This window comes from Amphiura filiformis, chromosome 7 (assembly GCF_039555335.1).
Source record: "Amphiura filiformis chromosome 7, Afil_fr2py, whole genome shotgun sequence".
NCBI lineage: Eukaryota > Metazoa > Echinodermata > Ophiuroidea > Amphilepidida > Amphiuridae > Amphiura > Amphiura filiformis.
The window spans coordinates 10063037-10085959 of NC_092634.1; the positions used below are offsets into that span (position 1 = coordinate 10063037).

General features: G+C 36.0%; 2 protein-coding genes across 2 annotated transcripts; both read right to left on the reverse strand.

Annotated features, from left to right (window-relative positions):
- Window positions 1–12355: 12355 nt before the first annotated feature.
- LOC140156261 (uncharacterized) lies at window positions 12356–18707 on the reverse strand. The gene is made up of 3 exons (XM_072179251.1): window positions 18575–18707; window positions 15097–15255; window positions 12356–12673 (listed from the first exon to the last, which is right to left on the reverse strand). Exons 1-3 carry the CDS (start codon window positions 18699–18701, stop codon window positions 12483–12485), a joined length of 477 nt encoding a protein of 158 aa, XP_072035352.1. The 5' UTR covers window positions 18702–18707; the 3' UTR covers window positions 12356–12482.
- A 2821-nt stretch (window positions 18708–21528) lies between these two features.
- On the reverse strand, window positions 21529–21867 carry LOC140157620 (uncharacterized). Its single transcript, XM_072180859.1, has one exon. It carries the CDS (start codon window positions 21865–21867, stop codon window positions 21529–21531), a length of 339 nt encoding a protein of 112 aa, XP_072036960.1.
- Window positions 21868–22923: the final 1056 nt, after the last annotated feature.

The following is a 22923-nucleotide window of genomic DNA, read 5'->3' on the forward strand; positions in this document are numbered from 1 at the left end:
TGGTGCTAAATAAAAAATAATTCAAATCCACTTCAGTTAGCGGTAATGAAACTTGGATATTTCAAACTTAAAAAGTAATATAATATAACTAATTTAAATTAAGACCTAGCTTTGTCGAGGTGGCCGAGAGGTCTAAGGAGCTATAATATCACTGCTTGCACGAGTAAGTCATAACTTACTGCTTCACAAATAACTTGCAATCTTTTATTCTTATGAATTGTTATTCATGGGGTAAATTCCGACTGACTTCCCGTTGTATTAGGGGTGCCCCAAGGATCAATATTGCCAGATTATAACAATCAACAGACGTAGGAATGCAATTCATCATGATTATAAAATGAATGGTGCTGTGTTACCGTGGTGACCGTGTTAGTTCCATTAAAGATCTTGGTCTTGATATTTCCTCATCTTCCACTTGGGATGATCACATCAAGTTGGTTAAATAGTATACTAAAAAACCTAGGTATGATAAAAATTTGTTCTTGAGATTCCTGCAAATTGTTCCCATCAGAAGCGAAAACCGAAATATTCAAAGAATCAATAGAACATCACCACCCTGCAAAAGCTCACGGGAAATCCAAAAATGTTACAAAATACAAAATGTTCGTAAATGCTCTTTGCTCTATGAAAAGGGTATACCGTATAATAAAGTAATAGTAGACCTATACAAGGTCGAAGAATTCAGTAGCAATTTAGTTACTAAGTATAAATTGGACTTACCTGCATGCCGACAATATTCATTTAGGTATCCAGGTATGGGTTTAATTTCAATTCCTTCTGATTTGAAAGTATCATTACACATGCATGGAGTTAATTTAGACAATGACCATCGCCAGCGAAGGCCCGTGGGTCCTGATGTCGTTCCTTGGTCATAGCAGACATCAGATATTGCTGAAGTTTTCAAAAGAAAGATAATGGGTAGGAAGCTGTAGGATGAAGACAATCCACCAAGCCCGTCAAGATAATCGCACGCGACCATGCGTTTGCGCACGCAGGCTTCGGGACCAAAGGTATACACAAACTCATGGTCAAGTGCGCATATCGTGGCATATGCAATATGCCACGGAAACTAGCCGTCATACACGTTGTAGAAACTATTGATTAACAATTGAATATATGAATACAAAAGCCACCTAAGTCCATACTTAAACCAAATTGAGTTAAGCATGGGAAAGTGTTCCTTTACATAGGCCTGTCATATGTATGAAAGAACAACTCAAATTCATCCTCTGTGTCTATTGAGCATGTGAAAAATAGCATGTATGAAAGAATCACCCAATTCCATGATTTGAGTCTTGTAACACATTGATTAAAATCCAGTATGTATAAAAGTCCACTTGTAACACATTCATTGCTAGAGAGTGACTTTTGAAAAAAAAAATGGGTTTAATAAAGGAAAGTGTGTGGTTTATATTACATGGCAGAATGCTTATCAACATTATACATACCTGTGCGCTTTATTTTGTATTATCTTACAAGTGGTAATCTCATTCTAACATTGTTGTCTTTGTATATGATTCAAAAAAACACCTAAGTCCAAAATTTAAAATGAACCCCACGAAGTCCCTGAAATGCTAATCGTCATACCTAATACAGGTTAATCCACTCATTTGCACGTAAAACTTACCATATTGACCAGGTAAATCTAACTGAAGGAATTAAAATGATACACAGGTTTTTCTCTCAAAATCACTTCCCATGGACTTAGGTGGCTTTTGTATTCATGTATTCAATTAATAATTGATTTTTGACTATTTCACAGCAAACCACCAAGAATTTAGGCTTGTGTTTCAGACATTAGTATTTCATTACCAATTGTCTGGCTTCTTTATTTATTACATATCATAAAAGAAATGTTTATATGAAATATTGATATCATATACAAATTAGACCATGATTGCCCAGCTAGCATCGAGGAGAATTATTTGAATGTTTGATTAATTTTAAACCCGATTCATATTTTGTATTCAACGTCGAAGTATTCGTTATAAGTATGAATCAGGCTTTAGATAAAACATTAAGAAAATTCTACAAAATGACCACATTGACACGATGGAATATTCATAGTAAATTGAGGATATGTAATACAAGGGGCGCCATACTTAAGATTGAAAGATGGCAAAAAAATAATTATTATATTTAAAACCAACCCGCTTTGAAATGATTGATTGATTGATTGATTGATTGATTGATTGATTGATTGATTGATTGATTGATTGATTGATTGATTGATTGAGTGAGTGAGTGATTTTATATGGTTCCATACAATACAGATCATTTTAAAAATAGGAAATACATAAATATACATTATTACAAGTTTAAAATACATTACATAATGACACTAGACAAATAAAAAGGAAACGATAATATAAAGTTAAAAAGTTAGAAATCATTTGCAAGCATGTTCTAATCCCGTATTGCACTGTAATAGAAATTAGTGTCAGCTGACTTTTGATAAGCCTTAATATATGCCTTAATGAGCTAAAACTCACAACACCGTGTCTAATCACAATGAGAAAATTCAAAACCAATAAATAACACGCCAATATAAAGCATGATAACAGTCATTACCTATTATAAAGGCACTTTAATTAAAACAATATGCGATCCTAAAGTGGAAAGAAAACATACATTTTCCTTTATTACAATCCCACGGTTTAACCCTATGAGAACTACCTGCCGATTGGCCAAAATGAATATTGTGTCCTATTTTGAACCAATCAAGGAGGGTATTAATAAAATCATCTGCCATTGCAAATTTGACTGTATATAGTTTAAAGCCTTGTCATAATTGGCAATTGAAATGAGCATTTCAAGTTACCAACCAATCAGAAATGCTGTTAGATGCAAGATAGTAAGTGTTTTTTCTTCTATTTACCTAAATATTTCGCTTTTCAATGGATATAAAACCTTCCTGACAATAATCATCACTAATATTATTTTATCCTTTTTGCGAAATTTCGAAACAATGACCAAATTAAAAATTGACAAGTCTTTTATTACGCCTATGGCTGTCAGGAAGAACTATCTGCCAACCTATAATATATGCAGACAGGTATCCCAAAACTCAAATTCTCAAGTACTAGAAAATACAATTTTACTATGCATTGTATCATTTCTTTTGTATTTTATTTATTTTCTAGCATACAAAAAATCATTCAAAGCTTAATTGTGAGCAAAATAGTAAAACATTTATGAAATTGTTTTGACCCAAACATAAAAAGTCATAATAATACGAAATTTGTCAATATGAATAATTGATAAATATAACGGTCAGCAAGGTTTGCCGATTACCGAGGTTAAATTTAAGGAAAAAATAATCAGTCTTTTGAACCGTGGAGTTATATGGGCATTACGATGATACTAAAATTGCTATGTTTTCGTACAAATACAACAATTTGGCTCAATGCTTCCAGTTAGGTTTATTTGAAGATTATTTAATTTGGTTTAATCTTTTTCAGCAATGTGAAAAGAATTTCCTTTGAGAAACGTCGTAGTTCGTCAGTGTTTATCATTGGAAAAAATGTGTACCTGGGCCTCAACGATCCCCTTGAAATGGGAAGGTCTACACTACCTCACAGGTAGGGTGGTAGGGGTGGTAGATTAAAACAGGTTTGGAGCCTTTTGGCGGCTTGTTTGAACGTTTTGTGGTGAAAGGAAAAATTCAGATGGGGTAGCATCACTCCACCCTCCTCCTCGTCGGACAAACAAAATGTAAATGAGTAAAATTATTGAATGAACCCTATAATTGAATTTGTAGCACATTTCATTTCATTTTTGCATCGAGCGCGTTTATTACCTTTTTGTGTGCATTAAAAATACGCAGCTCCATCGGATATCATAGCTAAACTAGTAAAAAGCTTTACTCAAAACCTTTGACAAATTAATTAAATTGCTTTGATACTTACCCACAGGATTCGTTGTAATAATGATGCAAAATATGAGTTGATAAAAGTCCATTTTATCCGATTCCACTATGAATTCAATAATATGATTTCATCACAAAAATGGTCATTTACGAACAATGCTCAGCAAATAAGGGAGACAGTGTAAGATCGTGCTTAGCAGCCTATATCGAGAAAATTACAGATTTTACATATTTATTATTCTATCAATTATATATGATCATTATGAGAATACAGGGTGTATCAAAATAATTGGTATCCATCAATTTTCTTCTTCTTCTTCTTCTTCTTCTTCTTTCTTATGCTGCTAACGAGGGAGATTCAGATCTCAAGTTTGCTGTTGAACAACCAGTCTCGTATGGAAACATCAACTTCAGATATCAAATAATTTTTATTTTTTTGAAATTCACGATATAATACAAATTTTATCACAAATTATTAAAATTTGATATTTTTTTCAAATTTTTGATATATTACAGTCCTCGAAATAAATTTTATAAATCTAATGATATATTCTTAAAGTGTATGTAGCTGGGAGGAAAATCCGACGATCAATTGAAAATTTTGACCTTTTATATTGAAGATATGGATTTTTTTCCCAAAAAGACCTATTTTTTTTTGGTGTTTTGAAAAAAAAAATCCATATCTTCAATACGAAAGGTCAACATTTTCAATTGATCGTCGGCTTTTCATCCCACCTACATACACTTTAAGTATAAATCATCAGATTTATAAAGTTTACTTCAAGTACTGTTAAATATCAAAATATCAATTTTAATGATTTGCCATAAAATGTGTATTACATTGCGAATTTCAAAAAATCAAAATTATTTGATATCAGAAGGACATTCTTCGTATTCAGAATTCAATTCGATATGTCTGATGTGCTCTAATGTCCCACAATAAATACTGTCCAAACGTTCATACCCCTTCCCTTAACACAGTTTGGAAAAAGTTTTTCCATTTTTTAGCTCCCTATCAGGCAGTCAGAACTCCATATTTGGGAGGGCTCGACAACAATCTTCCCAAAATCGCATTTTAATCATGTTTAGATGACCATAGAGGGAAAGAATTGAAGTTTATTTACAGCTTCTATGGCGAAAATTGATCAAACCGATCACACGATGGTGCTCGTTCGAAGTTGGAGCTATCGCGAGTCAGCTGTTGAGCACAATTTGCCATTGAAATTACATGTCCGACTGTTATGAAATTTTGGAAGACTCTCTTCGGAAAAACAGCTCGACCACAGCTTTCCCGTGACATTTTTTACTTCAAATTGTAGTATGTTAAGGATGAACAATATAATTCACATGTGAGATTCTATGGCTATTATTGGATGAAGGGTTTTGCCCACTAACTAGTCCATTGCCTATGCCTACAGTACAGTGAGTGAGCTAGAGGTCAATCATCAATTGGAGCGCTGTGTGTGCACTGAATAGGAAAAACGGACAGTAACTGCATAATGAACTGCCATCTTTGCTGCCATTCATTGCCAGTCCAGTGATGTTTTAATTTTGATGTTTTTTGAAAATCCTGCCTCTTCCAAATACAACATTAGATCAGTACTCTTGAAATGTCCAAAATGTATAGTTTATGACTTGTTTTACAATTAATCTACAAATTATTTTGATCTTATGATGAATTCTGATGTATCAGACTCATCCGCTATCAACGATCAACGTTATCACTGATGGGTACCAATCATTTTGTTCAAGCTTGTGCTTATATGCCCTTAAACACCCGATTACAGTCCCACTGTTTTTGTTAGTTTCAGAAATATGAAAAAGGGGCGGGATTATTTTCATGGTTTTTATCCCTAAACATAATGCCTCACTTGCGATTGATCTGTTTGCCTAGATCTTCCACTGCCAAACATGACTGGGGAAAGGAATCGAAGGATGCGTTTCGAATCTGCGTTAATTGCCTACCACAAGGACAAAATAAGGATAATTATTAGAATGCAAAAACAGAAAAGGGTAAAAAGAGAAAGAGGAAAGAGGTGGAAAGCGGAGGGAGTTAAGGAGAAAAAAGAGCGAAGGAAGAAGGAAAATGGAAAAAGATAAGAGAATAAAATTTATAGGCCATTCTCATTCTTTTGTCCTCCGGAGCACGCGATGAGGCTGACTACGCCCCGGGACTAATAACTACAGTGTCCAGTTGTCATACGAATCCAATGTGCTACCTTCATGTACAGATCACTGGTGGGCATCTAGTCAGGGGCGTAGGAATTGTCAGCTTCATTGTTTATCTCTTAGGTTGTTTATTTAGTACATCTACAGCTCTACTATTTTTTGTAAAACAATAGCCCAAACATCTTCACCAACTGTAGACTCCAAAATTGTACATAAACCCATCGAAAAAAAATCCCATTGTTTTTAGTGTGTTATGCCCGCTCTGTAGAAATTATGTTATGTATAATATGTGATACGGAAATTGTCAGTTTCTTATAGAATAGTAATAAACATTTACAAAGCTGCATTTAGCAGAAAACCCTGAACAACCAGCTCCAAAGATTATGAGCAATTAAAGAGTTTCCAAAACAATAGGAAACACACGGAAATATTTCCTTTGTTTGGCTATATCTCAAAATCAATATTTCCGAGTTCCGACTGATTTAGCTTGATCGCATCACATATATTGGAAACACGTTTGGCACTTCAAAACGTTAAACCCGAGTTGATAAATTATTAAGAAAACGTATGTCACTAATATATGAGTTGACAGCGAGGTTTTTGTTTTCTTTTTAAACATGTTAAAGAAGTAATCAAACTCATAAATCTGTTTTATGTTGCACACATAGAGCTGATTTTGATGGGCGTTTGTTAGAGACAAAAGACAAGCATAAGTTGAGTCACGTATTGTGAAGAAATTAAACTGCATATTAGAGACCAGCGTAATTGTTTGACAGGTTTGTACACACATCTTTACCAAACCACTTCGAAATGTGGTTGTTAAATATTGAAACCTCTGTAGCTAGCTATTAAGAAATTTTTTTACCAAAATAACACCATATTGTAGGTTTTAAAATTTGACTGGTTTTAGACAAAAACCGGAACATGAATATTACAATAGCATGGATATGTGTAATGATACCATCGACTTTCGCAACTCGACATCTTATTTATACCAGTTCATTTACTTGCCAAACGAATGGATAATTTTTGGAATTATTTGGCCATCATTCCTTTTGATTGGAATCACAGGAAACATTTCGTTCATTTTTACCGTGACGCGAATGCCTTCTCTTCATACATCTACATATATATACCTGCTGAGTTTGGCCTACACTGATCTCTTTACCATTATTGGATTCTCGATATACAACATTCCGGGTTATTTCACGAGTTACCTTCGACAGAATGGATTCACAAATAACGTGATATTTCTAACATTAGTTCCTCTGATTTATGTTGCTTCTTTTATAGCTTCAAGCTCCTTCATCACCTTAGTTACTTTTGAAAGATATTTAGCGATATGTTATCCTATCAAGCATCATCTATTAAAAAGTATTAAACGTACTTACAAATTGATCGCTTGTGTTTTTGCTCTAAGTATTGGAATGTCTTTAACGGCTATACCATTTTTTCGGACTGAAAGTATCACACTTTGCTTCGTTTGGCCTATGGGTGAGCATTACTCTAGCTTCCCCAAACAAGTCACCTATTTTATTGTGCCAGCACACTCGATTTCTTATCAATTGTATTTGCAATTCTTCAGCATTTGCTATGACATATACTACATAACATTAGTTACAGTCAATAGCATCATGTTTGCAAAGATTCTATCAGCTTTGAAAAAACGACGCAGGGATGTTACTTTAAAGATATCCGCAGAATTTGACCACAATCTTCACCAGGTTGGTGTAATGGTTGTCACCAATGGTACTGTTTATTTAATATTCTCATTTTGCATAATATTACATCAGGTAGTGGACCTTTTAACTTATTTTGATTTCATCTTATTTGAAGGTATTGAATATTATGCATTAATCTGGGGTCATTTCGAGTCCTTGAGCTTTGCTACCAATGCAATAATCAATCCTATAATATATGCTGTTATAAACCAACATTATCGATACTTTCTGAAAACATTTGTACGAAAATTCTTTTGCGTCAGAAGAGAGTGAAGACGTATTGTCTTTTGAATCAATTCGATAATGCAGTGTAATAATTTTTCTTAAGGGTCGTCCATTTTGCATAGAATGAATAATAATATGGATAAATGTGATGCCAGCATAGACGAATCCATTTTCACGCATTCTTACACCTCAATGGCAGCCATAGCTGCGCCCCCTCTCCCCCCTTAGGTTTATCTCACCTAAAATGTGAAATGATGTGGCTTTTGGCGGGGATATTAAACTGCATTCCATCACCCGTGTTACACGTAGACAACAAAAGAATGATGAAAGTGTACAGCACAATACAATTCAACATCCATTTTTAAGCGGATTTAATCCACCCAATTGGGCAGTAACATCACCAGTTTGGTGCAGACGGGACCCATGGCCGACTGAATTCTGACCATTACTTGGCTCGTTGGATTCGTCTATATCTATTTTCACGAATGGATAATGAGCAGCATTGATAAATGTAATGATCATGATGGTACCATCGCACTTCAGCAAGCTGATGCCAGCACGTGTACTTGCACGAATAATTTTTGGAATTATTAATTTGTGACCGAGTTTGACTTTCTTTGGTTTTGGTTGTACTTGTAGGAAACACTTCGTGTATTTGTTGTGCAAAGAATACCATCTCTTCATACATCTGCATAACCTTCTAAGCCGTAAGCGTATCCTACGCTGATCGCTTCACCATTATTGGCCTCACAATATACACAATTCTAGGATATTTTACAACTTACCTTCGACAAGGAATCTAGGAATTCTTCTTATGGCCTGCAGATGAACCCCGGGAGATGAACATTACTCAGCTTCCCCCAAACAAGTCAGTTATTATAGTGTGCCATCACACTCGCCTTCTTATCAATTGTATTTGAAATTCTTCAGCATTTGCTATGACGTATACTACATAACATTACTTATATGCAAAGATACTAACAGCTTTGAAAAAACGACGCAGGGATATCACCTTAAAGATACCCATAGAATTTGCCCACAATCTTCACCAGGTTGGTGTAATGGTTGTCACCAATGGTACTTTTTATTCAATATTTTAATCTCTCTTAATATTACATCGGGTACTGGACGTTTTTACTGATTTTGATTACAATTTATTTGACATTGCATAGTATGCATTCATGTGGGGTCATTTCGTTTTCATTGAGCTATGGTACTAATGGAATAATCAATCCCATAATTTATGCGAATACAAACCGATATCGATATTTTCCGAAAACATTAAATACGAAACTTGTTTTTCGTCAGAAGAGAGTGAATACGTATTGCTTCAAATCTTTTGAAACCGTTCAATATTTGCAGTTTATCATTTTTCTAAGCTAGGGTCGTCTATTTTGTGCAGGCATATACAATAGCACTGTTGAAACCTAACTTTCGCAAGCCCACACCCAATTTATGTAAGTGTATCTACTTACCAAACGAATGTATAATGTTTGAAATTATTTGACCTTACTTGGCTTTGAAACTAGCTTTTGGCACCAAAAGTGTTGTTTTTGTTTGCTGAACCGTAAATGTGACACGACCTGGTCCAAAGGCGGCAAATATGAAATTAAGATAAACGCAAAAATATGTAGTAAAAACAATAAAATACATAAGAAAATACACATCACAAACCTTCATAACTTAGTATGCTAGATCCTTGGTGTTTTCAGTCTAATGTTTGTACATGTATAAGGTAATAATCATAGTAACTTAATTTTCAAAAATGCCTTCTTTGGCCCCCATGGAGCAGATCATGTCACATACTAACTAGACATTGTGCTCACGGAGCACGGCCCTTAGCCAGTGAAGTTGATATTTTCATGACCATTGACCAAGAGTTATGTGAAATTTGTACCACCAGCCTATGGTTCATAGTGCACGGCCCTGCAGGGTGCTAGCACTTCAAAGTGTTCATAGTTCTGGACGCTTGGGTTCAACTCCCCACACAGGCATGGAATCCTACGTAATATGTGTCATGTTCGCTTCCATAAAGCGATCAATAACCTGAGTAATCCAATTCAATCACAAGCTCATACCATCGAAATAAATTTATCTCGATGCTCATACCCATGTGGTTCTTTGATGTCAACTGCAAACAATAGAAACCTTGATCAATAATGAACGTTACTCAAAAGTCGAGCTTACTGTGAGAAGTGAAAAATTATGTACATGCAGAATCATCATTTATGCATATTGCCTTGAAAATCATAAAAAGCGATGAATTCAAATGATTTTATTAGCGTTATTTATAAACCATATTTCAATATTTCAAAATGTTTTATATGCTTTTTGACCCAGAAATGTATGAATTTGATGCGAAATCGTGATGAAAAATAATATTTTACCAGTCAGATTCAGAAAGAGAGAATCTCATTACACACGTTAATTACATCACTAATCCAAAAAAATAGATGGTCGAGTTCATGGAGAATGTTACAAACTGTTATTTTTGCTATTTCATTTTTTTCAGTAGGGAATATGTTTTATCATTAAAATCGGATATGGAAAACTGTCAAAAATACAGCACAAACGGACATCACTATTTGTATTCATAATACAAATTATAAGAATTATACAGAAGTGACATAACACTTAGAAAAGCTGTATCTTGAAAAGGAGATGATGCTAGAAATTCGGCAAGGAAACTCAGGTGAAATAAAGAAATGTTTCAAAATTTCAACATGAACAAAATGCGAGTAACTATGATGTCATCAACATGGCAGTAATATTTTTGAGGAGTAATAATTGCTCCCTCAAGAAATAAATGATTAACAAATGGTTGGATTAGCATCGCACGACCTTCTAGTAATTGTATTGACAACTTTGTGAACGTTACTTGTAAATGTTTACCGAAGACAAGCTTATTCAGTGGTTACTGACCAGCTCATTAGCGCAGTTCATCAGACATTGGGACATTCTTTACCATGGGATTACTGCCCTCTGTTGTTGACAGGGCTTCGAACTCTTATCAAGGCGATATGAGAAGTGTAGGGCCGCGAGTGATGACGACAATATACTATATAATTTGCGGGAGCAGCAGCATTTTGAAGGTAAGGTAGAAAGTGCAATGGTTATGATGGCTGATTATACGATTGATAGAAGAAAGAGCCTGACAGAAAGAGGCCCTAGCTAAATGCTATTTGTATGGCAAGCCAAGGGGTCCAAAAGCGTGGAACTGCTGCGCGTAGCTTCTTTCTCGTTACGAGCAGCTGTTTGACCAATCAAAATAGTCAAATTTAATCACGTGGTTGGGTCGATAGCTGCGCGTAGTATAGTGCTAGGAATCCTCTGCACGTGTCAAGAGAACATGTTGCTAATGCCTGGCTAAAATGACACAAAGCATATTTATTTAGTGTTCCCAAGTTTACACCGTGTTTAATAGCAAGTAACTTTATACTCGGGCTGTATTAGCGGTGCAGGGGATATGAAGGTCAAACAACAACTACTACTGATGTAAAGCGCTGTGTAAAGATATTGCAGGGAAAACGATATCACATGCCACTGTGTAAATATGGAGAGAGTAAAATGGGTCATCAGGGGGGGGGGGGTTCCTAAATTTACAAAAAGTCGGCGTCAATAAAATTGCGGCCCTCACTATTTCGGCATCAAAAAAGTTCACCCCCGACTCCCACCACCGATACACCTTACCCCCTAGACAGGCTAAAATTGTATTGCAATCAGTCTTTTTAAATACAATAAACACACTCTCTGTAGTCATCTTCCCTACATTTTTGTCATAATCAATTTAATCATAACCCCTTATTTTTCTTTCCAAAAAAGTATGACCCCCTATATTTGGGATCCCCTTCCGAAGAAAATGATAGCCCCCTAAATATAGAACAATCATCATTCTGTTCAGATATTACTTTAATAACACCTATACCATTTTTTGCTGATATACTACAGATATTTTCACAAAAATTAAAAACGTAATATTTGTGAGAGAGGATGTTTACATCAGCTCCACGTGTTTAAAACCGCGAATCTGATTGGTTCATAAGCTGCACGTAACGAGAAAGAAGCTACGCGTAGCAGTACCACGCTTTTGGACCCCTTGGCTTGCCATATATTTGGCTAGGGTAAATACACAGATTTGTCCTTGAAAGGCTTTGTTTTTGTAATTATTACAGGTTTTATGGTTTTAAAAAGTGAATTTTGCCAAAGATTTATACAGAAATATTTTGGTATTAGTTCCAATTAAGCACGTTCGTCCTATGATATATTACTGAATTCCATCATGCGTGAAAATTACATAGTGAGGGCAGGGAATGACCTCGCCCCTACCCTATCCCTACCCCCATTCACTTTGCCACAAATGAGCTGGTAGACCTTGTAAAGTCCGCAAGTCCAGATTACGCCTCCTCCGAAAACACTCCCACACCTGCCCCTTCGAGGTTTAGTATAACGTTGTTGAGTTCGCAGCCTTCCATTTGTCGTGCACTGTAAATGGTATCAATTCAGCAACTTTCGACGTCACATGTTAATCGAGTGCAACATCTGTAATCCTTGTAAACGGAATTGATACAATGCTCATCGGTATCCTTACACCAACCACCTGTAGAGCAACATTGTCCAAGGCATTTTGCCTCTTGTCCATTCTCAGCCGGATAGGAAGGTCCACAACGCCAGTCTGCTCGACACCAGTTACCTATGGATTATTCATTCAACATCTATATTTATTCGGTTCAATGATATTGGCAGGGGGATGACACTCACCTCATTTGCATGGCAAAATTACCCGTCTCCTCTGCAGCCAATTTGTTTTCGCTCCATCGAAATCAAGCTGGTCACGGAGGAGACTACCTTCCTTTGTGTTTGTTCATTTGTGTATGGAGAGCCCTTCTTGGAGTCCGTTTGGACTTAGGCTACGCTCTCAGCTAGAGTCCGACGCTGTATTGTACTAGAAACACCTTCTCTGTGAATTCGCTAGAGCAAGGAAAATAAAAACTGGTTTCATTACTATCTGTTTTTGAGCTTTTTTGCATGTCTGCGACCATGGTGTTACCACAACTGAACAAGTTGGAAGTAGGCCTATCTTTTCAATTTTTTTAGTCCAAAAGTGGTAGCCTACATTTGTTGCATTTTTACTAGGCAAAAACTCTTTAGGAGGTAAATTCTAGGCCTAGGCCTATAGGCCTATCACTACTGAGAGGAAGTTTTGGATTAGAAAACGGACATTTCGATGAGAAACGGCCACTGATGAGAATTTAATTTTCTCATTCTTCTTTTGGATGACAAAATAATAATGTTTATTTTGAGCTCAGCGGGGATTACCAATTTTCACCATTTTTAATAAGACAATAATGATTGACACACACACCAGGAAGTTTCTCATCCAAAAGAATGAGAAAATTTAAATTCTCACCATTTTGGCCGTTTCTCATCAAAATGTCCGTTTTCTCATCCAAAACTTCCTTTAGTGTATTAAGTTAGCTTAGGCCTATTGATCCTAAATTTGCTGGTAGGGTAAAACTCGTTTTAGGGGTGTTTAAAAAGTCATGCGTTTAGGCCTACACTATCATACTTGAGTGCCCCCCCACCCCCGGTGAAATTTGGGACTCATTTGGTCACCGTCCTAAGCGTCCTTGCCCACACGAGTCGCCCAGGAGTAGGCCCTACCCGGCATTATTAATTATTAGTGCTTAGCCCCTAAATACAGTCGCGTATCGTGTTGTCAATTATCGTTACTTGTGTCCATGGATATGACCCTATAAGTAGTCTTCATAGAATTCACACAGTCTATGCCATGTCATTTACGGATACAAAGAGGATAATAATGTTGAGGGCGCCCACAAAATCTTACACCGTCTTACACAATGTTCCAAGGCAAAGTTCAGTTTAATATTTACTCATCGTACAAATACAGACGTTTTATTATGTTATGATGTTGTCTGGATGGGTGGACAGTTGTCACACTGTGGAAAAACAACAACCGGGAATCCGCATTCATTTACAAATAGCATTAAATTAGTATCACATAGTGGCCTCCGTGCAGTGGAAAACCTTAATTCTTTCATCAAAAAGAAATGAAAATGACCAAAAAACCGGATCCACCTGTACGCCTATAAAATGGGCACAGAAATTTGTCTCAAATATGAATGAATTTTAAGAAACATACGGGATATGATGAACCAATGACCTGACGCCATGATAGCAGGATCTATTAGTTGTTTTATATACAATGCATATACCGTGTTGTCATAATACCAATATTTGGCATAATATATAACGACTAATATTTAGTATTGTAAATATGCAGTTCATATGCACAAACGAACACTGATCTTTATGATATTCAGGTTGTTGTACATCTCATATAACATGTCATATAGGAGGTCATATGTGTTGACCTTCTCCTATTGTATTTGTTCATCTGTGTATGGAGAGGATTAGCGCCATTAAACGCCATTAAAACTCCATCAGTATTAGGGCGTAGTTCAGTGAACTCACCAGATTGCTATTCCAAGTACTTTGATAAATACAGATAATATGTATTGATGGGTCGAGGCGATTGCATTGAAAACCTAATACATTATTCATAACAGTTACGTAATCAATCGATAGTGTGGACACTTTTCATTTGCAAACCACCAAAATTCGTGATCTTTTAGCGTTGGAAAAGAAACCACGTGAATAGAGTGCCCTCTCAAGAATATCAACTCTCTGATATTGGTTTCAAAGATTACCGTTTAAAACAAACTTTAGTATTCTTTAATGTTAACCCGTTTTCCAATTAAGAATAACCGCTTATCGAAATTACAGTCTGTCTAATCATGAAGGTCCCCCTCTAAATGGGTGAAGCACAGGCTCGGGTTCGATTCTCCATATGCGGGATCAATTTTCCTGTTTCCTTCTTTGATAATGTTTATAAAATATGTTATGACGGTACAACCATTGAAACCTTATGATATATAGTTTGTTTTCTCCCAGTGCTTTCTCCTATTTTCCAATACTTTACTTTTATTGATATATATTGAACTCATCTTCCGTTATATACATTATTGCCAAAAGGAAACGCTATTTTATGAATTACTTGAGATGCATTATAATTCACTATTATATGTCACCTACGTTTGAGGCAGATCGAACTTTCGGTGGCATTTCCAGAACACGAATCGGAAGGACAAATCCTCGATCGAGTCTTACTTCCTGTACCACATTCTTTATTACATGCTCCTGGCTCACATTCTTTATTACATCCACTCCATACACTCCATTCAGCCCATTCCCCTGAACAGAAACAGTAGCAACATAAGGTATTTTAGTTGTGGTAGACTAAGAGTCTTTGATATTGTTTTAACACATCAATGAAAGGTTTAATGATAGGTTCATTTGTGTTGGACTTTTGACATGATAATCATCATAATTTAGTATTTTTTATTAGTATAATCATCATAATTTAGTATTTTTTTAAATAAAGAGGTTAAAACCTGTAATCTGTACACGACCACGATTTGACGATAGATAAAAAGAATTCAAATCCACATCAGAGCTATCAGTTCGAACAAAAAGTGATGTGTGTATAAAGGATAATTCACATGTTTCCTCACACTGCTATGCTAGGTGCATGGTTAACCCAGTGGGGTGTTGGGTAGTACTTAAATCATCCTCTGTCATCCCGCCTTCCGCAGGAGACTAGCAACTCATATTTCGGGTAAATAAACCTCGTCGCGTTGCTGAATTTCACTTTTTCATTAGCTAACCGTTATTTATTTTTTAAACTTTGGGGAAATTCGACCGAGTTTTTTAATAACATGTAACTAATATTAGTAGGTCATAGGTGTTGGCCTTGTCGTATTAAATATTTATGTATAGAGCGTCTGTTTTTGGTGATGCACTCATGCCGATTTTTATCCTCCATTGAAGAATTTTAATATCAGAAAATGTAGATGCATGGTCTAATAACTGCATTCAACCTGATTAATGCTTTTATCAGTAGGGAAGTTTATTACGATCAGAAGGGCTGCATCCCATGGTAACGTTGAACAATAATTGTAGACAATTTTACATTGATTACCAATAAAAATAGTGGTACAGATCAGGTACCATAAAGCTCTCATCTTTTCTTTAAAAAAAATAGAATATTTAAGAGGGATTACGTTGAGCAAAAATAATCAACCAAAGAGGATACAATTTATAATTGCCAATAATTAAAATGTTTTGAGGAGAACCGCTGGTAACAGGATTTAGAAATCTGAATTTGGCACCGTATCCATGATAACATTTCGAATTGGATTTTCAAACGACCAATATACATGTATGAGTTCATCCCAGTTACGTCACAACAACTTTATGTCCTCCATAAGGTACCACGGGAAAATTCGCATGATAATACAATAAAACGTGTGATAGGTATGAATGGTTGTGGAATCGATCTAGAGACATGTCCCTCTGTCATCTTAAGTTATCTTAGAACTGTCTACCAGCTTGACTGCCATTTCAATTGTTATACCGTTCCGGTTGGTTTATTGCATACACTCTATTGTGTATTTTCATCTTACTTTACGCTATATAAATGTGTGTTAATTTTATTTTCGAAGAGAGAATTGTTTTTCACTGACGGATTCATTTCCCAGCATGCTGCAGCATGTTTGTATGTCATTTATTCTGCGTTCGTGTACGATAAGAAGATGCTAAACTTCCTGGACGCATCCTGATAAATGCTAATACCATGCCCTTTAATTTCTCAACAAATAATGTCATTGTAGAGCATTGTATATCTTAATATCGCGATAATCTAACACCCCCCTCCACTAAAAGAAGTATTGTCAGCGGCAGCATCAACCTCAAATAACATAAATTTAATAACCATTTGGTTTGCAAGCTCCAAAAACTGGAAAAATATTTAATATAAATCATGATAATGACTTTTCAATACAGTTATGAAATACAAAGATAGGAACTTGGTCATTTTGACTGGCCGCGTATGGCACAGGTGGTAGCCCCTCCCTAAAATGAGTTGGGGACCTTTACGTTTACCAATTATTGTAATGCTGACAAAACCAGTGCCATCGCTGAAGACCGAATACCGATTATTTTAAATTTAGTTGAAAAGAAAACAGGAAATAAACATCTACCAAATGTAATTATCCCCTTAAATAATGGTCAGTATTCCCAAACGGTTGATTGTGTGACAAATTTGGAATATGCAATAGAAGCACGGAAGCAGATGTTATTTCTGCACATTATGACACCCCATTTGTGGCAATGGTTCCAATATTGATGTGGCAGCGTACATTTAATTGAAAGTAACCCAAGATTTGAAAGTTGCAGCAAAGCCTTATTGCCTTGTATTCAGTATCCACGGAAGAAAATGAACGGGTACGTTCATTGGATTCTTCTTCTAGTTTCGTGTCATTATTCATATCAGTGGCCATTGTTTACTTAGGGGTTGTGCAATAATTATGTGTACCCACGGGGTGGTGAATTCTCAAAGTGGTCTGACAAAAATCGTCGCCCCCTTTGACCGTGCCAAAAATTCTGTGACCCTCCTTTTGATGTGCCAAAAACATTTGCCCCACCCCTTTTGATGTGCCAAAAAGCTTTGCCCCCGCTACACACTAAGATTTTGGGGAACCCTAATTTAAAACCTTAAATTGTCTTATCATAATAATGCGAGCGTAGCGAGCAGGAAATTTTGCATATTTTAACGTGTTCCTAATGTTTTCCTATACCTTTTTAGGGCGTAATATAGAAACGGTGCACAAAATATATGTGCCGCTTGCACCCTTTCGGCCTGTCAAAAATCGCTTGACCCCCCTCCTTTCGACCTGCCAAAATGCTTGCTGTCCCCTTTTGGCCTGCCAAAAATCTTTGCCCCCCCATAATTAACCACCCCGGGGTACACATAATTATTGCACCACCCCTTACTACCATATCAAAACATTGAATGTTTTCTGTGACCAAGAAGGTCGCAATATGTTGTGAACACCTCCCAATCAGTAAACTTTAAATCTAACTTTACCATTAAAAAGGACAACTTGCATTTGTAGACAATTTAAGACATTGTTAGTCAGAAAACAATTTTGAAATCTTCATTTTTCAATTTGAAATTACGTGATCACTGTTGTGAATAATGACAATATTATTGCTTATCACATGTTTTGATGCCCTTCAAATACATGAAACAACACAAATAATCCAGTAAGAGCTGAACAGATTTCCTTCAATAGATACTGAATACAAGGCAATAAGGGTTTGCTGTAACTTTTAAATCTTGTGTTGCTTTTATTAAAATGTACGCTGCGACATCAATATTAGGAGCATTGCAACAAATGGGTTGTCATAATGCGCAGAAATAAATACTGCTTCGTCCACATATCCTAAATTTTCCAAACAATTAACCGTTTAGAAATAATGGCCAATATTTAAAGGTAGTATTACTTTTTGGTAGATGCATTTGTAGGATTGTAGATAAAAGATAATTCAAACATTTTTGCCGTCTGGACTGACGGCATGATCGACTTGATCCCACTGCTTTTTCCGTGAAACTGCTTAGTTTAAAATTTTCTGTTTGCTCTCATTTTATGTAATTAATGGATATAAATACCTTTCGAATCTGCGTCTGTACATCCTAGTTTCTCACGTAACTCCAAGACATTTTCATTGTTGACCAGCGTTAACGGATCACCCTGGTAATATAAGACCTCTGATCCGGTGAGAGGTGTCGGGTTCATTCCGCCGAACATAAACCCATTTCAGGATGATCTGGGTCAGGCTGCTGTCCCAAGAAGCAAACATTGGTTCCACAGGCACATGCAATAGCTGTGATATAAACAAAGTCCAAATTCACATTTTAACAGCAATATCCTTAACAACAGAAACTAACAGAAACAAACCAACAGCGGTGTAGATGGGACATGGGGACATGATTCGTCAGTCAGATCCATTGTATTGCTGCATGACCTGTCATCTAGCCCAACAATGGGCTAGTACTCTATAAAGGTAGGTGGCCTGTGTTCCTGGGGCAGTCCGAGAAAAATAAAGTAATAATAATAATAACAACAATTACAATAAAAAAACATCCAAAAAGCCTAACTCGGTTTAACTCTATAATTATATATTTACATGTATACATGTATGTTGCGTGGATTTTGAAATGATCTGTCAATAGATTTCAGTTGTTCTTGGCATCCCAGTATTTAAAATTATGAAAACGGTATAAACAATGCAAACATTAAAAATTATAATGTACATTAAAAGAAAAACGGTTTTACTGCCTAATATGCCTTCAATAATCGTATTATCCTTTTGTTTGTTTGTATGTTTGTTTGTTTGATGCTTGCTGTTGTGTATGTATGTATGTATGTATGTATGTATGTATGTTTATGTGTTTGTTTGATTGTCTGATTATTTATCTGTTGTTCAAATCAAGGCTGCTTACCTGTCAAAGCCGCTATGGCGACTTTAATCGCGTTAGACATGTTGAAGAAAATTTAGCAGCTCTAAGTCTTCTTCCCAGTATGTCCCATCATATACGGTATATTTTAATTATAATGATTATACTCAGCCTCCTCGCTGGTAGACAATGCGGAAACTAATACTCCTAACAAAGACACCACTATAACGATGCTGTCTGTTACTATAGTGACACATAAAAATGGAACGGTAATTAGGGCAATTTCAATCGTAGCGGAATGATAAAAAAAATGCCTTACGTATTAACAGCACAAGGTGAATAGCATAATGGCAAACTATTTTTGGTAAGTGAATGATTATGCTAGGAGAAACTTTTCCAAACCACCCTAATTTCCTAGTTTGCATATGCAAACTTCGCGTTATTTTTTTCACTAAAACATTTTTGGCAAATTGTGTGAGTTAAGTCATCTGAGATATTAATTGATCGTGCCGGAGAAAAGCAGGCAGTGGCAGGAACATCAAGGTTGACCGAAATTGCCCATATTTGGTGTAGTAGGGTGTTTGATGAAACATTCTCACTGAAACTTTTTCAGGATTCTGACCCCCCCTTGTTAAGGGTTTATAGCCCTTATTTGTTTTGGTACAATCTACCCCCTTAAAAATGGATGAATTTTTCCTGAATTTAGGACAATTTTGTATTCTCATTTTTTCACAAGTGGTTGAAGTTATTTAAGTAAATTAAGTATGTGTAGGAAACACCTACCCCGGGCATTACAGGGAACAATTGACATTCAACCAACCCCTATCATTTGGCTCTGGGGGGTGTTTAAACATACCCCCCTCAAAATGTCTTAAAAAATTGAAATTTTAGTCGATGAATTCAAATGCAAATATAAAAAATATACATCAAAATTTTGAATTTTTTTTTGTGTCATTAGAGTGACCCAACATGTGGATGTGGGAAACAAATTAGAATATCTTGGGGCGGTGTTGCATTTTTCAGAAAATACAGTGTTTCTATATGGTATTTAAGCAATATTACAAAGCTGAAAATATTGTAATATTAATGAAATACGTGATTATTTCAACTACATACTTTATTTAGAGCTGGTTATTAAGTTGAGTAAGGTTTTAAACTTTAATAACATAGATAACAAAAGCAAAATGTTACTAAAATTTAAGTGTTTCTAGATTTTATTCGACCTAAAATGAGAAAAACCTAAAATACTTGGTCAAACACTCAGGAATTTTAAAGTTTTTAAAGAACAGGTTGATTGAACAAACCGTTTATGAACAGATTCAAACAAAAGTAATAAATCAACAATTATTTGGTAAGCAGCACTCCCTTAGGATTTAAATCATGATCATACAACATTATTTAGCATTAACATATAAATATGAGTTATTATAGACCTAGCAATTCAGTTTTTTATTAGTGCATAATCATGATGACACTTTGCATCTTACCGTTCTTTTCGACGCACAGTGTCGACTTCCTATTCGATAAATATAAATTTAATACTCCGTTGGTGAGCGACGGGCGACTGGTATTTCACCGAACGCAAGAAAAGGAGTTCTATCTGATTGGCTAGCAATCGATCGCTTAGGTCGCTTAGTAGTCAACTACAAACTCAAAACTGAGCATCGTATTCAATTCGATTGAAATCGATATTCTATTATTGCCGTAGATAAAGAGAGTGATAGTGTGTCAATAATGTACATTGTATTGCAGCTGGCTTTTACATGCATTCTTTTATATAAATTGTTTCTCAAAGAGTTGAATATGATCAAAATTTTTACTCAGGATTTCAAATTTTTTACCCGCAAATTGCAGTTAAACATATCCACAGCAAAATACCGGTCCTCACTAATTAGTGTATTTAATTTCCAGTTAGTGTATTTAAGTACAAATAAAATTTTCTTGCAATAGAAATATCATATGGGACACTGATATGGTAGGCCGCAACCGCCACAACGTGGAGCTGCTACGCGTAGCTGACTTTTTGCTCCGTGGAGCCAAATTGACCAATCATGATCATGTTAGCGCGGACTGCACATGCGAGATTTCTTTCTCTCTGTCTAATGGGTCCGTAACTGCGAAATCCGCCCGGTGGAACAAGGTCCTGATTACGCTCAACTTATGCTCTAGCGGATGGTGGCTGTCAAAATTGAGGTACTGGTCGGTGTGTGTGTAGGTTTACGATACACACTGACCCGTAATGAACCGTCCTCGGAGCGCTTGACCAAAGTATCTAAGAAAGGAAGCTGTCCATCCGCCTCCACTTCACTTGTGAACTTTATGTGATCACTTTGCGAGTTGATATGCTCTGTGAATTCGCTGAAATGGTCCCGCTTAATAACTACGAACGTGTCGTCCACGTAGCGAAGCCACACTCTGGGTGGATGTGGTGCAGATTCAAGGGCTAAGCTTTCAAACTGTTCCATAAAAAGATTGCATGTCGTTGGTGAAACAGGACCACCCATGGCGGCGCCATGTTTTTGTTTGAAGAATTGTCCGCGGAAAACAAAATAAGTTGTATTTAGACAAAACTTTAACAGTCGAAGCACTTGCTCGGCGTTAAGATATGTCCTGGTTTTCCACGAAGTATCCTCCTCTAGGCGTGCGCGAATTGCTTCAATAGCGTTGTCTACAGGTACACTGGTAAACAATGCAGTGACATCGTAAGAAACAATCAATTCATCCGGGGCAATATTGAGGTCGCTCACAAAATCCACAAATTGCTTAGTGTCTTTAATGTGGTGAGGTGTTTTTCCAACCACCGAACTAAGAACATTTGATTAAACCATAAAAAAGCTGAAATATATCGTGTGTCTTTCATGCATAATGCCATGTTGCACGTATACTAAAATCAAATGAGCATGTATGCCAGAATCTCATGTATGCAAGAATAGTATCATAAGAATAAATATTCTTATGTAGATTTTGAGGTTCATTTGCTTCAGCAACAAGTGTCAACATTATTTTCGAGTTGACTTGACATCTGAAGATCTTGTTTGGAGCTGAAAGTGTAAAGTTACATTCCTCTAAGCCATCTACAAATTGTCACAAAGTAGATTGGCTGTGCACTTACTTGCTTTGTTTTAAAATATCACAATCAGCCTATAGATAATATAGCAGGATAAAGCAGGATACTCGCAATATTTGGGTATCTCAAATGGAAATCTGTCACTTTTTCAAAAATCCGGACGTGAAACATGTTTTTTATTTTACTTGGCCTTACCTATGTAATGAACCCGACTATGTAAAGTACAGACAATAGTATGATAGGCAGAAATGCAGAGAATAACGGGCTTACTAACAAGAGATGTACCATGTGTCTTCCCGGGTCCGCATTCATTGGTATCAATTAAAAATAACAACAATTGAATAAAAATCCTGGTTTGAATTAGTGAATACTATTTATAAGGCAGTTGCAGTTCAAGCATGCAGTAGAGCATGAAATTGAAGAACATAATTAAAAGACCATATCTGCCCCAGCTATTAGCTAGGCCTATTGGAGCCACATCTTATGGCTAAGA

Coding starts and splice junctions, on each gene's coding strand:
- LOC140156261 (XM_072179251.1), bottom strand. CDS start 18,701: ATGAACCCGACACCTCTCACCGGATCAGAGGTCTTATATTACCAGGGT. Junction 15,256..18,574: donor TACAGACGCAGATTCGAAAG/GTATTTATATCC, acceptor GTTTCTGTTCAG/GGGAATGGGCTGAATGGAGT. Junction 12,674..15,096: donor AAGTTCGATCTGCCTCAAAC/GTAGGTGACATA, acceptor AATAATCCATAG/GTAACTGGTGTCGAGCAGAC.
- LOC140157620 (XM_072180859.1), bottom strand. CDS start 21,867: ATGGGTGGTCCTGTTTCACCAACGACATGCAATCTTTTTATGGAACAG.